This window comes from Cervus canadensis, chromosome 4 (assembly GCF_019320065.1).
Source record: "Cervus canadensis isolate Bull #8, Minnesota chromosome 4, ASM1932006v1, whole genome shotgun sequence".
Classification (NCBI taxonomy): domain Eukaryota; kingdom Metazoa; phylum Chordata; class Mammalia; order Artiodactyla; family Cervidae; genus Cervus; species Cervus canadensis.
The window spans coordinates 62,473,296-62,495,471 of NC_057389.1; the positions used below are offsets into that span (position 1 = coordinate 62,473,296).

The window sequence follows — 22,176 nt, forward strand, 5'->3', positions numbered from 1 at the left end:
CCTCAAAAATTATTTCTCAAAAAAGAAGGCACCATACAAGTCTCTACAAACATTCTCATTGTACAATAATGCTTTGTTCTAGTGGATTAACACTGTTTCAAACAGTAGGTACGATAAATTAATGAGTTACAAAATCAATAAGCTATAAACTATCTTTTTAGTTAAGAAATAGAAGACAGTTAAGAATGGAAAATATTGCAGGATATCAAATGTAATAAAGGTAACTATTGTGAGGTTTCATTACAAATATAAACATATATGAATATGGATACTGGGTCACTATTTAAAATGTATATCTTATTGTAGATTATAGTCAAAATCTGAAAGCCTGTGATCAGCTGATACCTTTGAATCTTCTTTCATCCCTCTAAGATTTATTCCTTACATATCCTATTACCTTTTAAAACATGGATCAGATCAACTTTCTACTCAAAACTTCCAAAGTCCTTAGCTTATAAGATCCTCTATGTCCCTGGCTTCCCCTCTGGTCTCATTTCCGACTTCCTTTGTTAAAAAATTTTGAACATTCATTTTATTTTAATGAAACAGTGCCAGGATAATACATATGTTGTTTCTGAGCTGGAAGTAAGTATCCTGTAGTCTTCTGATTCTATTTGTTTTTTCTTGTTCTTGCAGCAAATTTTAATATAAAGTTCAATTTTCCTTTAAGATTAGGTTTAACAGATTATGCCAAGTCAGACAAGAAAATAGCCAATGTCTTGAACCACAGCTTCATTAGTTCTATATTTGTCATATTAATTACACATGGTTCTTTTCTTATTAGGCTGTTCCCATCCTAATTTGATTTTGCTTTCAGTTAATATTATCTGTTCATCTATATGGGCTAAGGGGTCTTTTTATCTGGCATCTCTAATTTTGGAAAGATGTCTATGCAGGGCTATGTTTAAGCCAAGTTGGCGCAGATTTGCAGTTCTAAACAAATACACACCTTTATAACTTTACCTTATATCAGTTGATCATATAATCTAAAATGACTTAATAATTTCCACTAAAGACTGAAAACCCTTTTCAAATATGTACATATAATAGAACCCAAAATCTTTGAGTGTAATGGCTTCTGGTAAGGTCACTATGTCAACTGACATCAATTACTCTACTTTAATAGCTAAAGGCATTTTACTATTCAAATAATTTCCTACTCTTTCTCTCTACTCAGCTCCAGTCACATTCACCTTCTTAACGCTCCTTCAACAAGCTTAAAAATGCTTCTACTGTAGCGTTTGTCACTATTTTCTCCACCTAGAATACTCTTCCCCCAGATATAATCTCACTCCATCTCTTCATTCAAGTCTCAGACACAATCTCCTCACAGAGGCATTGTCTGAACACTGCATCTAAAACAGAAACTCTTTCATTCTCTTCCCCTCTGACTCTGTCTTATTTTTCTTTCCAGTGTGTACCTGACACTATGTTATTTATTTATAGTATCTACTTCACTATAACATAAGCTCCAAGAAGGTAGGGATTTCTTTTGATCATTACTGTATTCTCAGCACCTAAAATGTGCCTATTACATAGTTGAGTTTGTTGAATGTGTGCTCAATGTTGTTTATTGAATGACTTCAAGAATAAATATTATAGCACAGAAACTCTTGTACTTTGAATAATAAAGTACCACTTGGGGAAAAGTGAAAATATAATAAAGGAGGCGATGGAATTCCAGTTGAGCTATATCAAATTCTAAAAGATGATGCTGTGAAAGTGCTGCACTCAATATGTCAGCAAATTTGGAAAACTCAGCAGTGGCCACAGGACTGGAAAAGGTCAGTTTTCATTCCAATCCCAAAGACAGGCAATGCCAAAATTGCTCAAACTACCACACTACTGCTCTCATCTCACACACTAGTAAAGTGATGCTCAAAATTCTCCAAGCCAGGCTTCAGCAATACGTGAACCATGACCTTCCAGATGTTCAAGCTGGTTTTAGAAAAGGCAGAGGAACCAGAGATCAAATTGCCAACATCCGCTGGATCATCAAAAAAGCAAGAGAGTTCCAAAAAAACATGTATTTCTGCTTTATTTACTATGCCAAAGCCTTTGACTGTGTGAATCACAATAAACTGTGGAAAATTCTGAAAGAGATGGGAATACCAGACCACATGACCTGCCTCTTGAGAAACCTGTATGCAGGTCAGGAAGCAAGTTAGAACTGGACATAGAATAACAGACTGGTTCCAATTAGGAAAAGGAGTATGTCAAGGCTGTATATTGTCACCCTGCTTATTTATCTTATATGCAGAGTACATCATGAGAAAGGCTGGACTGGATGAAGCACAAGCTGGAATCAAGATTGCCGTGAGAAATATCAATAACCTCAGATATGCAGATGACACCACCCTGATGACAGAAAGTAAAGAACAACTAAAGAGCCTCTTGATGAAAGTGAAAGAAGAGAGTGAAAAAGTTGGCTTAAAGCTCAACATTCAGAAAACTAAGATCATGGCATCTGGTCCCATCACTTCATGGCAAATAGATGGGGAAACAGTGGAAACAGTGGCTGACTTTATTTTGGGGGGCTCCAAAATCACTGCATATGGTGACTGCAGCCATGAAATTAAGACGCTTGCTCCTTGGAAGGAAAGTTATGACCAACCTAGACAGCATATTAAAAAGCAGAGACATTACTTTGTCAACAAAGGTCCATCTAGTCAAAGCTATGGTTTTTCCAGTGGTCATGTATGGATGTGAGAGTTGAACTATAAAGAAAGCTGAGTGCAGAAGAATTGATGCTTTTGAACTGTGGTGTTAGAGAAGACTCTTGAGAGCCCCTTGGACTGCAAGGAGATCCAACCAGTCCATCCTGAGGAGATCAGTCCTGGGTGTTCATTGAAAGGACTGATGTTGAAGCTAAAACTCCAATACTTTGGCCACCTGATGTGGAGAGCTGACTCATTTGAAAAGACCCTGATGTTGGGAAAGATTGAGGGCAGGAGGAGAAGGGAACGAGAGAGGATGAGATGGTTGGATGGCATCACCAACACAATGGACATGGGTTTGGGTGGATTCCAGGAGTTGGTGATGGACAGGGGAGCCTGGTGTGCTGCGGTTCACGGGGTCACAAAGAGTCAGACACGACTGAGTGACTGAACCGAACTGATTAAAGGATAATTTCAATTACTATGGTGATCACATGATGGACTCTCTTAAAGGTAAAGAAATTTTTCCACAATACAGCACCATAATGTTGCATATTCTTGTAAGCAAAACTTCTAAATAAACTAGAAAAAAGGGCAAAAAAAAATCCCTTTCCTGAAAAATTCAGTCCTAAAACATTAGGTGAGGTGAGCATACACATATGTGGAAACTGGAGTAGAGTAAGGGGGCAGCACAAGCAATGACAGAATGGTTACATACCCTTGTTTTTGTTGTTCAGTTGCTAGTCATGTCTGACTCTGCAATCCCATGAATTGCAGCATGCCAGGCTTCCCTGTCCTTCATTATCTCTCAGTTTGCTCAAACTCATGTCTACTGAGTCAATGAAGCCATCATCTTCTGCTGTCCCCTTCTCCTGCCCTCAGTCTTTCCCAGCATTCGAGTCCTTTCCAATAGTCAGCTCTTTGCATACAGTGGAACTGATCAAATAAATATATATGAGATAATGGAAGTAAGGTCTCTTATTCTCAGAAAAGGAAGTCACAAATATGAAAAAGGGAGAACAAGAATGAATCCAATGGTAGTGGGACTACAACAGAGGTGACAATTGAAACTCATGGACTTCAATGTGTATATAGTTAAGACTCCCTAGCTCCGTCTGCTGAGACTGAGAGCAGAGACATTCTAATAGCACTGATCTCTCAGTACTTGTGTTCTTGGTTTCTAAATACTATTCTCCACTAAAAGGAATCATGGCTGATTCATGAGCTTGAAAAGTACAAGATGAGCCTGCAACACCTTACTGTGCCAGAGAGCAAGAAAGTGCCCAAGAATGATGACACATGACAAGAGGATACATGAAGACAGCCTGAAAGAGCATCCACAGGCCAAATCTGAGATAATATAAGCATCAGTATAAACAATGATAATACTAGGTTATAACCCACTGAAATCACTGAAGTCATGAAATCAGAAGACATTGGCTTCTTGGCAAGAAAGCTAAGACAAACCTATACAGTGTGTTGAAAAGCAGAGACATCACTCTGCCGACAAAGGTCCGTATAGTCAAGGCTGTCTTCCCAGTGGTCATGATGGTTGTGAGAGCTGGACCGTAAAGAAGGCAGAGTGCTGAAGAACTGATGCCTTCACACTATTGTGCTGGAGAAGACTCCTGAGAGTCCCTTGGACAGCAAGGACATCAGACCAGTCAATCTTAAGGGAAATCACCCCTGAATACACACTGGAAGGACTGATGCTGAAGCTGAAACGCCAGTATTTCAGTCATCTGCTATGAATAGTTGACTCTTTGGAAAAGTCCTTAATACTGGAAAGATTGAGGGCAAAAGAAGAGGGCATCGGAGGATAAGATGGCTGGATAACATCACTGATGCAACAGACATGAATTTGGGCAAACCTTGGGAGATGGTGAGGGCAGAGAGGCCTGGCATGCTGCAGTCCATGGGGTCACGAAGGTTGGACAACAACAACCCACTGGAATAGTCCACACAAATAAAATAAATGAATAAATTAAAATTCTAACAAGGAATGAGATATTTACAAAGTCTCAAACTACATCACCCAAAATACTTTTCAATTACAAAGGAGAAATGAGCAACATGACTGTGAAGAAGCTTGGCAGACACCCTTCTAATCAAGTGATCAAAGTGAACATCACCAATAATGGGGAAAAATGAAATCATGTGCCACTAATGCGATGTGATGAGAATACAACATCTTTTCTGTAACAGTCCTGCTAAAGTGCATAATCTAAATCTAATCATGATGAAATATTAATATATGACAAACCCAAACCGAAAGACATTCTACAAAATAACTGGCTTGTAATTTTCAAAAGCATCTAGGTCATGAAAGTCAGAGAAAGACTGAGAAACTGCTTCAGATTGAAGAACACTACAGAGGCATGACACTTAAATGCTAAATGTGACTTTGTACAGGATTTTTTTGCTAAGGGTTTTATTGGGACAACTGGTAAAATCTGAACAGGGTCTGAGGATTAGATAATAGTAACGTATTAGTGTTAATTTCCTAATTTCATTAGTTGTATTGTAGTTATTTAGGACAACTTTCTTATGTGTAGGAATTAAAAAAGCATTTAAGAGTGATGGGACACCATGTCAGCAATTTACTCTCAGATAGTTCTGGGGGCAAAGTTCTTTGCAGTGTACTTGCAACTTGTCTATAAAGTTGATGTGATCAAACTTTTAAGTAAAAGCAAATGAAGACTTTTTAGGTGAACTCTTTAGGAATAAATTATGTTTTAGGATTGTCTACTTAAAAATAGTTTCTCCAAATCTTTTTGACAACTTGAAACTTAAGAGTTTTGCTAAATTAAGTTAAATGACGGAAAAAAGTTAAGTCATTCCCAAGTCAAATAAGATACTGGAACATCATTTACTGAACATAGGTTTCCTTTTATAGTGAAACTAAAGCTATTTAGGACTATTAATGTTCGGTAACACACTAAAATAATTTTTTTTCTATAAAAGAGCATGTGCTTTTTTAGCAACCATAAATAGTATAAGTTTGCCAATCTACAGAATGCTAAGAAGACAGTTCATAATTGCTTACTTCTTGGTTTTCACTATAAACTGAAGTTTTTAAAGGTTAAGAATCCTAATTAAACTATGTAATTAAAACTACTAAAAAATCTGAAGATATAAGGAGTAGAGATACATTTTGTTAAGGAAAAAGACAGTAATTTTGCTGGTTATTTCTAAATGGGAAAGAAAATATGGGTCAAATTAATATAAATATAGAAAGTTGTAGAGATTTAGAAGAAAAAAATCTTTAGGACAGAATTCTATGGGGACTTCCCTGGTGGCCCAGTTGTTAAGACTGTGAGATTCCACTGCAGCGGGCATGGGTTCAATTCCTGATCAGGGAACTAAGATCCCTTATGCTGCTAGGCAAGGCTAAAAACAAACAAAAAAAAGAGAAGACAAGGAAGAAAGGAATTCTATGTGTAATCAGAACTATGATTGGAATAAATTTGAGTAGATAAATTTTAATATTAATGTAAGAGGATACAAAGCCTTAGTTTTCTTTCTCTGTTAAGAGGACAAAGTTTCTTAGGATACTGAGCTGCTTTTAATACCAGATTGTAAAGTTTCTTTATCTTTTAAGTAATCTGTTATAACTTTCTACATTTGCCTTGGAAATCTAAAGTCACTTGGTTAAGTGAATAAGTATTATTTCACAGGGACCTATGATACTGTTTTTAAAAACTGTTTGATATCTCTGACAAAATTCCCAAAGATCAAATTTATATGAAGTTCATTTGACCTCCAGCTAACTTTGAGGTTTTCCAAGAGGGCGCTCGGGGCTTCCCCGGTGGCTCAGCAGTACAGAATCCGCCTGCAACGCAGGAGACACAGGAGATGCAGGTCTGATCTCTGGGTAGGGAAGATCCCCTAGAGAGGGACATGGCAACCCACTCCAGTATTTTTGCGTGAAAAATCCCACGGACAGAGGAGCCTGGCAGGCCACAATCCATGGAGTCACAGAGTCAGACACAACTGAAGCAACTGAGCAGAGCATGTCACAGTGAAAGGGCCCTAGAGCACAAGAAAATTGTTTTATCTTGTTATCAAAGAAAGATATAAAACTAATTAGGCTTGTTTATTGTTTAAGTTTATATTGTATGGGTAAATTCTATTAATATAGATATTCTAGAAATAATATGGAATATCTAAAAACCTGGTATGTCCTAGTAAATAAAATGTTATCAGCCATAACTCTAGTTATTATCTTAACATATTGTATGTCACAGTAATAACCAAATTCATCTGCCAATTACACTGTCATCAGATCTTTAACCATGCCTTTTAAAGTCTTCTGTTAAAGAAATAAATAAATAAAGTCTTCTGTCGTCCATAGACAGTTATTGTTTTACTCTGCTGCTGCTGCAAAACAAGAAGCTTCATCTTCAAGAACACTCACAGAAAGGACTTTCTGACAAGTACAGGTTTCTGACAACTTTCAGATAATACTGCTGAACTGGTAAGAAATTAAATAATTATAATGGGAAACCTGATGACTTCATGAAACTGTTAACAGAAGATTAAGATCAAGGATTCGTCACAGGGCTAAGTGCATGATGAATATAATTGGGGGATTTTTTTAACAAAATTATTACTGATTTTTAATCTTGTGTTTTCTAAATACAAGGAAACCCTTCCCCTCGAGATAATTATGACTTACGGCGATTTGGTAAACTCCACTTTTGTAAGTACAAGTGAAACATTTACCTTTTCTCTCTACTTGATTCCCCCAGAAACTGGAAACTCTTAGGTTCTCAGCAGCCTTATCAGATGGATAATGAAGATTACCTCCTGGCAGGTGCAGGAATCTCAAGATATTCTGAAGATCCTGAGAAGGGAAGAACCCACCTAGATCTTAGGTATCACAGACTGAATCTTACAGCACACCCTTGATCTGGCTTTCTTGGCCTTGAAAGACCTTTAAGAGTTCAATTTGAGATTCCTTATGAAAGTTCCACCACAGCTGAAAAAGAGCCTATATGATCAGTTACACTTATGTAAATAATCAGGCCAAGTTTATTGAAACCAGATTTGTTTTGCAAATAAATTAGCTTTAATCTGGCCATATTTGATGAAAACTAGGGTAATTTTAGAGAGAAAAAAATGTATTTCAGTGTATGTGCTGCTGAAGAGAGCACCAGAAAAATATATTTCAATGCATATTACGTCTTAGTGTTGTCTTTAAGGTTTTTCTATATTTACTGCCTAAAGACTCACTTCCAAAATAACTCTTTGTTATGTAATATTATTATAGAATTTAATTACAACTTAACTGAATTATTAAGAGGACATTCTAAGTTTGTTTCTGGAGTTTATCACAGTAAATTTTCTTTGGATGAAGATCAAATCCCCATAACCTGCAACTAGGATATTATGTATATTGGAAAAGACATCAGATAAAGGACTCTTTATAGCCACACTGGGAGGGGCCATATCAGGCTACCTCTCCTAAACAGACTGCAGCTCCTGTTTCTGACACCCAGCTCTGACTAACTGAGGCCAGCCCTACCAGATCAGGATGAGAAGAAAACATCTGAAGTAGACAGCTGACCCAAAATGCTGGACCAGACTTGTACACTAATTACTTGGACAAATGCTCACACTTCTGCTTATAAATCAAATATTTATTTCTTGGGCTTAATCATACGCCAAGTTTCAAAAGTCAGTATGTTGGGTTTGTGGCCAATTACCAATGTCCAGTACTCCTGGGTTACCTTTGTGAATTTCTCCTTTCCAAAACTCTAATCGGATGGCCCTTAGAAATTTTAGTTTAGAAGAAACTTGAGTACCATGCAAGCTACCATCAATATTACTAAATGGGACCCTGTTACCTGGCCAATTTATGACACTTGCTCTGAAACTGGCCACAAAATATATAACATCTCCTTTTTACTAGATGTTAAGTATTGGGTAGCTCCTGATCCCAGTGGATTTATGGAACAAGTTTATGGCCTTGGCTCTCCCTGGGCTGATCAGGAAGATGCACAACTGGTTTCCCGTGGGCTCAAGGTCACCTACAGGCAGCCTTGGAACCAGGCCCTGCCAATCTGCCTTCAATTCCAGCATGCTGGGTTCAATGTTTTCCAATGGTATGACCATTTAGCTACAGAATCTGCTATTTCGCACTTGAAATATAAGATATCATTACTGACATAGAGGCTTTAACAAGATTTACTGAGTAGGCTTTGAATGATAGTTATTAAAGCCAGTAGCTTGCTCAATTCAGAAGTCTACATGATGAGAAAAAGTGGTGCTACAGAACTGTAATATGACCCTTGAGATTCTAATTGCTTCCCAAGGGGGAAGTTGTGCTGTAATACATACTGAATGTTGTATATTATATTCAATAGTCTTCTGATATAACTCATCTTGAAAGCTGGGTCTGACCCTTTGCGACCCCATGGACTATACAGTCCATGGAACTCTCCAGGCCAGAATACGGGAATGGGTAGCTGTTCCCTTCTCCAGGAGATCTTCCCAGCCCAGGAATCGAACCCAGGTCTCCCGCATTGCAGGAGGATTCTTTACCAGCTGAGCCATGAGGGAAGTCCAAGAATACTGGAGTGGGTAGCCTATCCCTTCTTCAGCTGATCTTCCCGACCCAGGAACTGAACCAGCGTCTCCTGCATTGCAGGTGGATTCTTTACCAGCTGAGCTACCAGGGAAGCCCAACTCATCTTAACACACATGAAGAATCAGATTTCTACTCCGAATAATCCTCTTCCCAATTTAGGGGAAATAATAGAAAAATGGTTTGGTTTAGGAGGCTCTGGCTTAAACTTTTAAACTACTGATCACATCTACAGTTCTCTATGAATTAATGAACATGCACAATCTATGTGGCAAGATAAAACTGGCATATATCCTACTAGACAACTTGAAATTAACCATTAGTCCTTGCCAGATATCTTACTAGTATAACTGCCTAAAAGGAAAGAAAGAACCAGGCTATTAAGACCCCAACATCAAGGAAAATGATAAACACAGGGTAGGAAAGCCATCACTGTGGCATCGAGGGACCAAATATTTGATTACCTAATGCTTTCTATCAAAAGATGAATGATCAAAGAAGGGAAATTAATGAAATAAAATTCCTATTTATGGCAAGACAAAAAAATTCTAAGTATAAATTTTTTCTCTGTCTGCTTGGGACTCCTCTCCTAAGTGTGTAATGTGTATCTGCATTAATCACACATACTTAGGAGATAACCTTCCTTATTAATCTTGTAAAGGGTCATGATGATTCACTACCAGCTCTGTACATGCAGACCTGGATTGTGTAAACTGTCAATATGTCATTTGAAGTACAATCCTTTGTCTCAAAAAGGTATATGACTGTACTTTGACTTCTGACAGGGGCAATATTCCTCAGAGCTTTCTAAAAGACTATCTCCCAGGTTATAATCCTCAGGTTGACTGAAATAAATTTTTCCATTTCCCTCTTAGATATTAGCCTATTGATTAATTTTATTGTCAACACTATATTTTATTCCAAATGGTTAGGAACATACCATTCATTGCCTAATTGAAAAGACAGATTTTATGAAGAATCTTCTGAGCACACAAGGTAAGCTCCACTCCATCCCTGTCCTCAAGAAGCTATGGTCCAAACAGAAAGACAACCAGGTGAGGACAAGAGAGAGTAAAATCTTAAGAGACAATAGAAGGTAGCCCCAGGAAAAGGATTGTCAAGGGTGCTTGCAGAAAAAGGAACAACATGTGCAATAGCTTATGGTAGTAAAACGGCATTCTGAAAAATCAGTGTGGCACAGCAGAGTCAAGTGATTGTGTCAAGCATCTGAAGTGAGGCAAGGGGTTAGGACATCAAAAAACCTCTTGGGGATTGCAGGAGAGATTGGAAGATACTAGAGTCTACAGTAGTAATCCAGGTAAGAAATAATTGACTAAACAGCAGTAGTGGGAATACAGAGATCTTTGAATCAATGAAAACATTTGTAAAAAGTAATATAAGCATATTTTGGGTCATCTGGATAGAAACCAACATCTCACAGCCTAGTACCGCCACAGGATTTCATGGCTCACTCTAATATTTTTATTTATTGTTTCATCACAGGCCATTATGCTAGAGGTCTTTAAGCCAAGTACAGTCAGTGAAAGCCAAGTATCATCAAAATGCACAAAATAAGCAAAAGTCTTACAGTATATCAATGAAGAAAATGAAAAGATTATGCAGTCATGAGACTATAAGGTAGAAAGACAAACACAAAAGAATCTGCTCTGGGCTTCCCTGGTGACTCAGTGGTAAAGAATTCACCTTCCAATGCAGGTGACACACATTTGATACCACACGCCTCGGAGCAACTAAGCCCACACACCACAACTACTGAGCCTGCGCTCTAGAGCCCAGGAGCCACAACTATCGAAGCCCACTTGCCCGAGAGCCCACGCTCCACAACAAGATAAGCCACCACAATCCGCTCATTGCAATTAAAGAAAAGCCCCTCCCCCCCAAAAAAAAGCCCAGCCCACATGCAGCAACAAAGACCCAGCACAGCCTAAAATAATAAATAAATTATATATAAAAAACAGGAAACAAAAAACACATTAAAAAAAAAAAGAACCTGCTTTGTAGTAGTCATTATCGTAGATCCACTTCAAGTGACTTATAATGTAAAAACTGTCTTTTTACATATGTATCAACTTGCAATAGTTTCTTAGAAGTGCAGCTGTAAATATGTAATGAAGTTTTCACCAGTTTTAATTATATTATTTTGAAGTCATTAATAAATTATATAATCTACCAAAATAATGGATCAGCGATTTTAAAGGGGTCCAGAATATACCACTGTGACATAAAAATTATTTTGAGTAGAGGGCATGAGTTCCGAGAATCTGCCTAAAAGCACTTATCTGCCAAAAAGTACAGCCTTCCAAAATAACTCAAAAGAATTAAGTTGCCCCACACCTAAACATACGTTGTCACAAAATGATCAAGTCTCCCATTTATTCTAGTAAGGACTCATTTATTTTTCCTAAAAATCATTTTCCGTAACTGCTCTTTTCTCTCTCCTCTTCCCCTATTAAGATAGTATATAAGTCTCAAATTCTCAAGGCATATATTTATGAACCCTTATACGCATGAGTAAATTCTGCCTTTTCTCTTGTTATCCTGTCTTTTGCCAGTTTAACTCACAGGCTCCTCCCAAGCACTAAAAACTAAGAGTGCAGAGGAAAAATATTTCTTCTCCAACAACCTGAAACTAGTTTCATCTAAAAAAAAAAAAAAGAAAAACAATAACCATAATAGTCACCCAAATGATGTTCTAACATGTTAAAAATCAGAAGACTGATCAATTTTGGCTTCAGCCAAACAATCCATTGCATTATTTATTGTTTTAAGTTTGAATTATACTGCTTTTGTTATAATGTTCTTAATTTGTCTTGGTTTTACAATGGTACAATAGCTAAAACATATGGAGTTTATACCTAGTTTTGTATCTGTATATACATTTTATATAAAGTAATTTAACATTGAGGTGGCAAAGAAATATTTAGCACCTACACATTAAAAAAACTGATAAAGGAAACTGAACTGATAGGGTTCATGGAATTGAATATGGAGACACAATAAGTCTGTGGAACTGATATGGAATTGAAGGGAAGGAACCGAAAATGACTGCCAGGACTCTGACCTGTGCAACTCGGTGGATGACAGTGCCATACATTAGGACAGAAGGGGGAGAAAAGAACTGCAGAAGGCAGGGGATAACAGAACAGAGAATGAAGAATTGTTTTAAGTATACTTTAAGTGTCACCAAGAAATTCAAGTGGAACTAGAAAGACATCTATTTTCAGCAAAAGAGATAGGTTTCAGCTTATGATATAACTTTGGAAATCACTGGCATACAGTGTTTGATATCACAAGAATTAATAATATCATGCAGGGTGTATGTACAGAGTAAGAAAAGAGCCAGCCACAGAAATCATGTGAAATAATACATGTTTACTGTTAATTTTTAAAATACTATTTATTATTTATTTATTTTTACTGCTCTGGGTCTTCACTGCTACACACAAGTTTTCTCTCATTGCGGGGCTCGGGCTTCTTGTTGCAGTGGCTTCTCTTGATGCAACTCGCAGGCTCGAGAGCACGGGCACAGTAGTTGGGGCACACAGGCTCAGCTGCGCCAAGGCGTGCGGACTTAGCCAGGCCAGGGATCGGGCCCCTGCTCCTCGCACTGGCAGGTGGTTTCTTAACCACTGGGCCACAAAGGAAGCTCATATTGTATTGTTTTGTTTTGTTTAGAAAGGAAGAAAAAGAAGGGAACTAGGTTAGAAAGCTCCAAAGATCACCAATATTTTAGGAGAAAGACAGCAATTAGAGAGAGGGACGAAAAATATTTTTTGTAACTTAATAACCAAGAAATTATTTGTGGCCTTATTAAGGGCAGTTTTGGTGGATGTATAAAAGTAGAAGCCAAATTAGAAATTATATTAAAGAAACAAATGAGAGATTAAAATAAATGCAGGTGACTGCTTTTCAATCACCTAACCAGAAGTTTCAGAAACAAAGAGAACCTAGGTTCTACGTTTATAAATTCCAATTTTATACTTGATGGAATCCCAGAACCTAAACTAGTAAAGTTTATGGTCTAAATTTTACCACTGTACATGTACTGGTGATTCTCACATACTTCAGAATAAACTTTATGAATTTTAGAATCCACTGATACATAAAAATGATACTCCCAGAATGGTTTCCCCAACGACTTAAGGTCTTGTATTCTTAAACAACTCATTCACCAATCCATTCAGTAAATATATGCACGTGCTCAGTTGCACAGTCGTGTCTGACTCTTAGTGACTTTACGGACTGAAGCCTGCCAGTATCCTCTGTCCATGGGATTTTCCAGGCAAGAATACTGGAGTGGGTTGTCATTTCCTCCTCTAGAGGATCTTCCAACCCAAAAATTGAACCTGCATCTCCTTCATTGCAGGTAGGTTCTTTATCAGTGAACCACCAGGAAGCCCCAGTAATATACAATGAGCTACTACTTGCCAGGGACAGTTTACACTTTCTACCTACCATTCATGAATTCAAATGACTAAACCAGTTCAAATTAATTCAAGGCTCTCTTGAATATGGTTCCATTAGTTATGGTGTCCTACATGAAAGTAAATAAAAGTTACAGAAAAGTAGCCAAATATTCAAAACACTGTGCTTTAGATGGCAATGTTTTACTTAAATTTTGAAAAGTTCCTTCTCCATGTGTGCTTTTAAATACAACAGATCTGGAGAACAAGTCAATTATAGAGAGAAAAAAAAACGATTTAGCACCTCTCCCTGACATCAAAATACACTCGGATCGCTTACAGTTGACCAATTGACACTATAAGTGCAACAAATGGATGCTACTGCCTGAGGACAATTTGTGGATCAGTGACTAAATAGAACGGCTTTAAAGAAAGCAATGAAAGGGGCAAGAGCAAATGCTAAGAATCAAAGTGGGGGCATCGGCAATTTCAAGAAGTACAAGACATTTATGAGATGTGATGCTGAAATAGCAAAGAAATGGACTCAGTACTAACAAAAGTGAGGGTCTGGTCATGTATTAATTATAATCCAAAGGAAACTATGCTGGGTGGCAATTTCAAAAAATATCAGCATTTACGCTAAGTATATATATCTACCTACATAAAGAAACCAAAGAAAAGCTTCTGTTCCTTGATCCAGGCATAACCACCAGGCAAGCTGAATAAATAAGACTGCCAAGTTTAAATCTAGGTTCCACAACACATTAGCTGTGTAACCTTGAATGAGCTGCTTGACCACTCATCTTTGTTTCCTGGTCAGTAAACCTAACAGTTCTCATATCACAGGGCTGTTATGAGGATTAAATGAAATGATGCATATAATGCAGTCTAGCACAATGACTAGGAATAGAGTAAGTACATGATAAATGCTAATTCTTATTGTTACTATTTCTTTTAGGAATTCCCAGTCTATCAGCAAAGTCCAAACAGACGCTCAATGTAGTAAATTCTACTAGAGGTATGCAAAGTCGTACGGGCTTCCCTGGTAGCTCAGACAGTAAAGAATTTGCCTGCAGCGCAAGAGACGTGGGTTGAATCCCTGGGTCAGGAAGATCCCCTGGAGAAGAAAATGGCTACCCACTCCAGTATTCTTGCTTGGAGAATCCCATGACAAGAGGAGCCTGGCGGGCTACAGTCCATGGGGTCACAAAGGGTTGGTCGTGACTGAGTGACTAAGCCTGCACGCGTGCAGTCCTGTAGGACTTCAAAGTTACTGTGCCCGATGAAAACACTAAAAGGAACTCAGCCACAACAACCAGTGTTAGACATCACATGCCAATCTTAGTCTCAGCACTAAAGACTTCATATAGGACTTCCTTCCCTGGTTGCACAGTGGATAAGAATCTGTCTGCCAATGCAAGGGACACGGGTTCAATCCCTGATCTGGCAAGACCCCACATGCCCTGGAGCAACTAGGCCCCTGCACCACCACTACTGAGTCCTCGCACCCTAGAGCCTGTGCTCCAAAGAGAGGCCGCTGCAATGAGGAATCTGCGCACGCAAGGGAGTAGCCGCAGAGGAAAAGCCCACACAAATCAACCAAGACCCAGCGTGGCTAAAAATAAATAACCAATTTTTTTTAAAGACTGCCTGTATTAAAAATACACAATCAAAAAAAAAAAAAAATACACAATCATAATTATGGCTTACCTCATAGAAACTAAAAGAGATTTACATTTCTGCCATGCCTAAAATAGAGATATGAGCACAAGTCTAGCATTTAAACTGATGACTAACCCATACATCACATTCTACTATGTTTCAGCTGATAGTATCAGACACAACTTGGTGACTGAACAACAATAACTGTACAAAAATCCACAGAAAATTTCACCAGAAAGAAAACAGTTGAAAATGAGCTCAAGTCTTATAATGAACAAGTCAATACATGTTTAGTGAACTAAACTGCAAATACCCAATTCTAAAATCATTCAACAAAACTGGTAATTTCCTAAATGTGCTAGACACCATGCGAGTCTGCTGGAGAGAAGATGATGAGCAAAGACAGATATTCTTGCCCTCATAGGACTTATAGTCTAGAGGGAAAACATACTATTTTATAAAATTATAATGTAACAGGGGAATGAATCTGGGTGGAAGAGAGAATGTAGAATATCCTTCTCACTCTTAACCTATAAGGGGAAAAGCTGAGTATTATATAAATATTACAAAAAGTGTTAATAAAACTACAGTTTCTAACTGCCTTGACAAATTGACTCAAATAGTCAACAAAGGAGCTAGTTACAAGTGGGAGTCATGATTTGCTTTTAGTCTTTATTATATGATAATCAGATGAAAATCTGCCAGTTTAAGTAGTCTTGCAGTTTCAGTGTCAACTTCTGCAAAGGAAATGAATGTACCCAAATCTACACAGAGACTTAGAAAAACCATTCTAGACAACCTTTGGATTGTAGTACAATGTAACAATCAACCACAGAAAGAAATGTCCAGATGTATGAGGTATTCTGTAATAACACTATACAATACGAAAGTAAGTTACAGAAAAACAAGAGTTGACTCAATCAATTTTTAAATTATAATCTTAAAAAAAAAAAAGGAAGCTCCAACCAACTAAACTCTAATGCATACTTTAGGCATGCTACATTAAACCTAAAGCATGAGAATTCAATAGTATTTAAGCAGCAATAAGTGCCTAGAAAGAGTTAACCAAAAAAAATTAGATCCAGCACGGAACTTTTTTTTCACCTTTTAGAGAAATACCCTTCCCTCCAATTCTCCACCACATCCCTACTCTCTTTATTATTAGTGGAGTGATCAACGTGAACAATAACGGAACCCAATGCAGGATATTAGCCATTTTACTGAGAATACTTTTACAAAAAAACTTTAGAAATAGGGTTTATAAAAAGAATGTCAAAGTTATATCTTAACAAGGGTGTATACCATATGACCCACTATTCTACTTTTATGCATTTATCAAAGAATACAAAAGCACTAATTCAGAAAGATGTATGTACCCCTGTGCTCACTACAGCATTATTTACAGCAGCCAAGATATGGAAATAACCTAATTGTCCATCAATGGATGAATGGATAAAGATGTTATAGACACACACACAATGGAATATTAATATAATTCAGCTATAAATAGAATGAAATCCTGCCATTTGCAAGAACATGGATGGAACTTGAAGGTACTATGCTAAGTGAAATAAGCAGACAAAGAAAGATAAATACCATGTAATTTCACTCATATTTAGAAGCTAAAAAGACAAAGTAAGTGAACAGACAAAATAAAACAAAAACTCACCAATACAGAGATCAGATTAGTGGTTACCAGAAGGGAAGGGCGTTGGGGAAATGGGTGAAGGGGTCAACTGTATAGTGATGGATGGTAACTGGACCTGTGGTGGTGATCACTTTGTGGTGTATGTCAAATTATAATAATGTACACCTGAAACTTATTTTCTAGAAAGTGGGGGTACACATTTGCAATCCTATGACTTCCTTCCCTATCTGACTCCGAAATTGGCTCTGCGCAAGCTGTGTACACAGACTCCTTTTTTATTCTCTTTTATAATCCTAAGGACAGAACTGGATCAAATCAACATAGTGACAACATCTCCAATACAGTATACACAATGGCTAAACTGCTTTACCATTTCAAAATATTCAAAACTATACTTACGTATAAGTTTGCAAGCATATTTGCAGGGTTTACCACTTAAAGCTCCTGTAAAAGTGCAACTTAAAGAAGAAAAAACACAGTCATATGGCATCTTGCTTAAGAGTTTTGGCCTTAATGTCTTAAAGTCATTTCATCCTCAGTGAAAATGCAACTAACTAGCCTAGAATAAAAAATAGTTTACATAATCTGTTACCATAAGTTTGGGAAAAAACAATTGATTCAACTTAATACCATTTCAGTGCTTACTCTCACTTATTCTTGCTACTGCCTACATACTTGCCTACTCATAAACATTTTTAAAAGTCTTTTGGAGCCTTCTTTGTAAAGAAAACAGTAGTCTCTAAAAACAATGTAAATTAGCTATTTTAGTCAGTGGTTATTTTCTCGAACTCCACAGAAACCTTAGATTTCAATGGGAAACTGAAGCATTTTAATATTATTCTACTAGTTTTGTTTCCAAGTAAACTGGTAACCCATCTCCCAACAGATGTTGGGAGAACATCTGTCTTTATTATAAGTTCTTTATTATTATAAAGAACTTAGCAAATCACAACATAGGACAATTTAAAGAATCCTAGAAAGAGTATAAAATTAGAAGACATCCTCACACCGAATGACAAATTATAGTGCCACATGTACACTCTGGCCAGAGGTCCAGAGACTTTGTGTCCAATCACTTCCCAAGTGATGTAACGACCTCTGGAAATCAAACAGGAGATCCTCCCCTTCTAAAGCTGAAAAACTGAACAGGTGGCCTAGGTACAATTCGGGGAAGGTTCAGGGAGAGAGGAGCAGGCCCTAAAGAGGCAAAGCATAATCCTCCATTCATCTCCGCAGGTTCACACTGAGTACTTCATGCAGGCCCGACCGGACCGAAATGAATCAGCCCCCGAACCGTGCTCTCCAGAAGACGAAGGTGAGGTGGCGCGGAGAGAAAGGGCACATAAACAGATGCCAAGAGCCTTGCATGCGAGTTGTGAGTTAAAGACGGAGTCTGTGTTTTTCACCCATGTATACCCAGGGCGTTTTATACAGCAAATGCTCAGCAACTGTGTGCTGAACGAAAGAATAAAGAAATAAATATGAAACACTAAGCAAGTCGCGGTCCCTGTGGCTCAGCCTCCCAGCTCCAGGCGCTCCTGACCCTGGCAGGGAAGTCACTCTCGCCTGCTGTCCCCTCAGACGGAGGCAACAACCAAAGGTCAACTCGGGCCGGGGCCCAAACTTCGCCTTCCCCAACTCTTAACACCCAGAGGTACTTACCGTTGGTGTAGGGAGACGCCGACGCCGAGGCGGCCCCATTCTGGGCCTGGAGGCCGGTGGAGGCGCCGCCAGAGGCGGGTATCCCGGGCTGGGACATGACGACGACGTTTATAGGGGTCTGGTCGGGGTCTGCGACAGCCCCAAGCCGAAAGTTGAAAAACGACGGCTGGAAGCCAGAGATGGGGCTAACGACTTAGGACTGAAAGCCGGGTAGAGAGAGGGCGGCGCAGGGAGCCCTACGCATGGCGCCGCACTCTCCCCATTCCGCCGGCGGTCAGAGCTTGGCCTGGGTGCCGAGGCTTGGGTGTCGGGCCGGTGGGGCCGCGAACGCCGGGTTGTAAAGCAGCAGCCAAGCGGAGAGAGACTGAGGGAGGCCCCGACCGGAACTGCCTGTCAGCCGCTGGGCGCGCAGGCGCAATCGGGACACGTGGCACTTCCGGCTCCGGCCTCGCTGCGGCAGCCGCAGTCGGTGAGCTCTTCTCTCCCGGCGGGGCTGCCCTGAAGCCACCTGACAGCTCCGGGTGTCCCGGCCCGAAGGACCGTGCTCGGCCTCTCCTGCCACGTCACTGACTCTCACCGTCGGCCGGAAGTGGCGTGTGTCACCGACACGGAAATCCCCGCCGTCGTGAACGCGGCAAGGCCGGGATCTGAGGACAGTCAGGGTTTCAGTGGCAGCTTTCGACGGGTGGGACTGACAGTTCTCCAGTTTTTGTGAAGATTACCTGAGAGGACAGACTTGTCCTCTGTTGAACCGATTAATGTTCATCACGGTATTTCATTTCACATTTCATCATATTCCAGGTGTAATTTATAAGGGATTTTTTTTAAAGGTTAATGGTATAGGTGTTCAAAGTAATCAAATCGAAGAGGAGGCCTTTGCTTTTTGACCTGAAGATTCAAAAGTAATTTTAATTTTGAAACTCGCTGATTCATATAGCAAGTCATGCCAAAGTTCATTAACATATTTAAATGGCAATTTTATTTCCTCTTCTAAGAGTTTACAGTAAAGTACAACATTCAAACTTCCTTTCTAGGCAAGGTGACTTCTTTTTTTCTTGCAAGTAAGACTTTTTTTTTTTACTTTTGAGACTAAAGGGAGGTAGAAACTGGAATGATTAGACAACATAGTTAATGACATCAGTGATCATATTAGCCACCTTCCTTATACTTAGGTTTTTCCTGTCCTGAGCTGATGATAAAGCCCTCCTTTCAACTATAGACTTGTATCGTTGACCACAATGTCTTGCCAAGGGTTTCAAAATCTGTGAAAGGTGAAATACATCTTAACTCATTTAATATCAAATGCCTACTATGAAATGTTATATTACATACAAAAAGAGTAAGAACTAAACTGCTGTGAGAGGCCTGAAAACAGTAAGAATTCAAATAACTACCTGTTAACTTTTATCTTTTTTTTAACATTTGCCTCATATGTGTAAAAATTGTTTGCTGTGCATGAAATTGAAAAACTCAATTCCTTTGTACAAGATACAAGTACAAAGTCTTTAGAATGAAGATGATACTTTTGGTCAAAATGTTTTTCGCTTAGGGCCCCATAACAAAAATCCCAAAGCATATGTCCCAAGACCACTTGAAAAGATACACAATCACAAGCCTCTCAATGGTTTTAAGATACATAAACACAGGTCTATTTTCTGAGAAAATAGACCTCAGAAACTGAACCTCCCAGAGCTTAGAAAAATCAGGGTTACTCTTCAAAAGAGCAAATCCTTAAGCCTGGACTCAAACTTGCATTAGTTTAATTCTTTTTATGCAACATTTTAATGATCTTGGTTTACTAACCTTGGCATCGGAGTTGGATTTGGTTAAATCAAGTTTTCTTTGGACTTTGTTCTGTTTAAGCAATATCTCTGTTCAGCAAAAAAACAACAGCAGCAGCAACAACTGATGAAGAAGAATTAGCCATTTTAAAAAGCAAGTAACCTCTGGTTCAATCAGGTTAAATAAACATAAATAATTTGCTAATAAGTAAACAATGCTTTTTCTAAAATGTGTCACACCCCTATGTATCCCTGTTGCTATTATCACCCCCACTCCAAAAACAAAAACAAGAAACAAAACTATGGTTAAGTCTTTCAAGTGTTTTTTACATTTTCAATGTAACAGCTTTAAAATATTGAAGGAAAAGGCATTATTTGTCATCTGCACACCCTGAGGAATAGTAGGAAAGTAAGTTTAACTAACTGAGGTGAGAAAACATACTTAAGTGCTTTTCATATTTAAATATCCACACAAGTGCCAAATCCTCTGGCTTCTTAAAGTGTGGCCACATAAATTTTATGGAAAAATTATTAGTACTATTACCAGTTGTTAAAGGTATTGATATTTCTTTGATCAATTATTATATCTACTCTATACTACCATACACTTTTCTAAACTAATGTCAATAATATATTCTACTTTGTAATCCTTGATTTCCAGAACAGGACCCTTCTACCACATATGCCTCTGCACATACATATGTATCACATTTTCTGTACATTATTTTCAGAGCCTTCAACCCTGTTCAAGAAAATTATAAACAATAAAATAAGTGACACAAAAGTGTTTCAGTAAAATAAGTGCACAAAGTGTTTCAGTAAAGAGACAGCATTATACTAAGAATATTTCATAGTATACTCTTTCATTGACTTTTGATTCCTTATTTAGACCCAAAAAAGGGATATGCATTCCTAATAAAATCTGATGTGCAGATGTGGACTTAGGCTCATGCCAGCCTAAGTCCACTTTGCCTGCCTGCTCATAACTACTGAACTGTCAGCTGATAAGCAGGATCAATTCTGCTTATTTTTCAGGATAATGGAAATTATTTTAGGTCTTCTAGTTATTTTTTAAAATTTGTCCTATTTCAAACAAAGAACTAGTTTCAATTACAAACAGCAGGTTTCTTTTGAAACTGTCTTGTGGTTCCGTTTTAGAAACAGTGCCTTTGGCCTCATTTGCCTCTCACAGGACATCTGTTTGTATCTGAAGTCAGTGGTTCTGAAGGTGCAAGCTCAGTTATCCCACACCAAGGCAGTAAATTGCTTTCTTTGAAAACTTTTCAATTTTATGTAGTTCTCACTGCCCACTCTAGTTAGTTTTCATCATCTCACACTTGAACTATCGGGATGGTCTTTCTGCTTTCAATCTCTCCCACCCACCCTTCATGTTGAACTGAGCTTCGAAGTACTGATTCCACTTTTATTTTCCTATACCTCTAAACCTGTAATTGCTCCCTTTACCTGCTCCATCAAGTTAAAGTTTCTCTGCGTGAGTTTTCTCTTCTCATTCTGAGTAAAATCCAAAGTCTGACTCATAGCCTTCAAGGCTTCAGATCACTCAGTCAGCCTTATTATCTCTCTCATCATCTTCTACACTCCCTCTCACTCACTACTCCGGACACACTCACTATTGGTTTTTTTTTTTTTTTTTTTTAGACCTAAAGAAACAACACTGTACAAAGAATACTTCATTGACTTTGATTCCTTATTTAGGAATAAGGAATCTCTCTAGGCATACAAGCACAAGTCT

At 38.3% G+C, this 22,176-nt stretch overlaps 1 protein-coding gene across 2 annotated transcripts in view; it reads right to left on the reverse strand.

The window, feature by feature from the left end:
- Positions 1-19,863, reverse strand: part of SEC24A (SEC24 homolog A, COPII coat complex component) — a 68,881-nt gene extending 49,018 nt beyond the window's left edge. Inside the window, exon 1 of one of the 2 annotated variants that reach the window (XM_043465482.1) lies at positions 18,643-19,863. In XM_043465482.1, coding sequence (XP_043321417.1) covers positions 18,643-18,739 — 97 coding nt within the window. In that variant the 5' untranslated portion in view covers positions 18,740-19,863. The remainder of the gene's footprint in view (positions 1-18,642) is intronic. The other variant, XM_043465483.1, reaches the window with a different exon arrangement.
- Between the last annotated feature and the right edge of the window lie 2,313 nt (positions 19,864-22,176).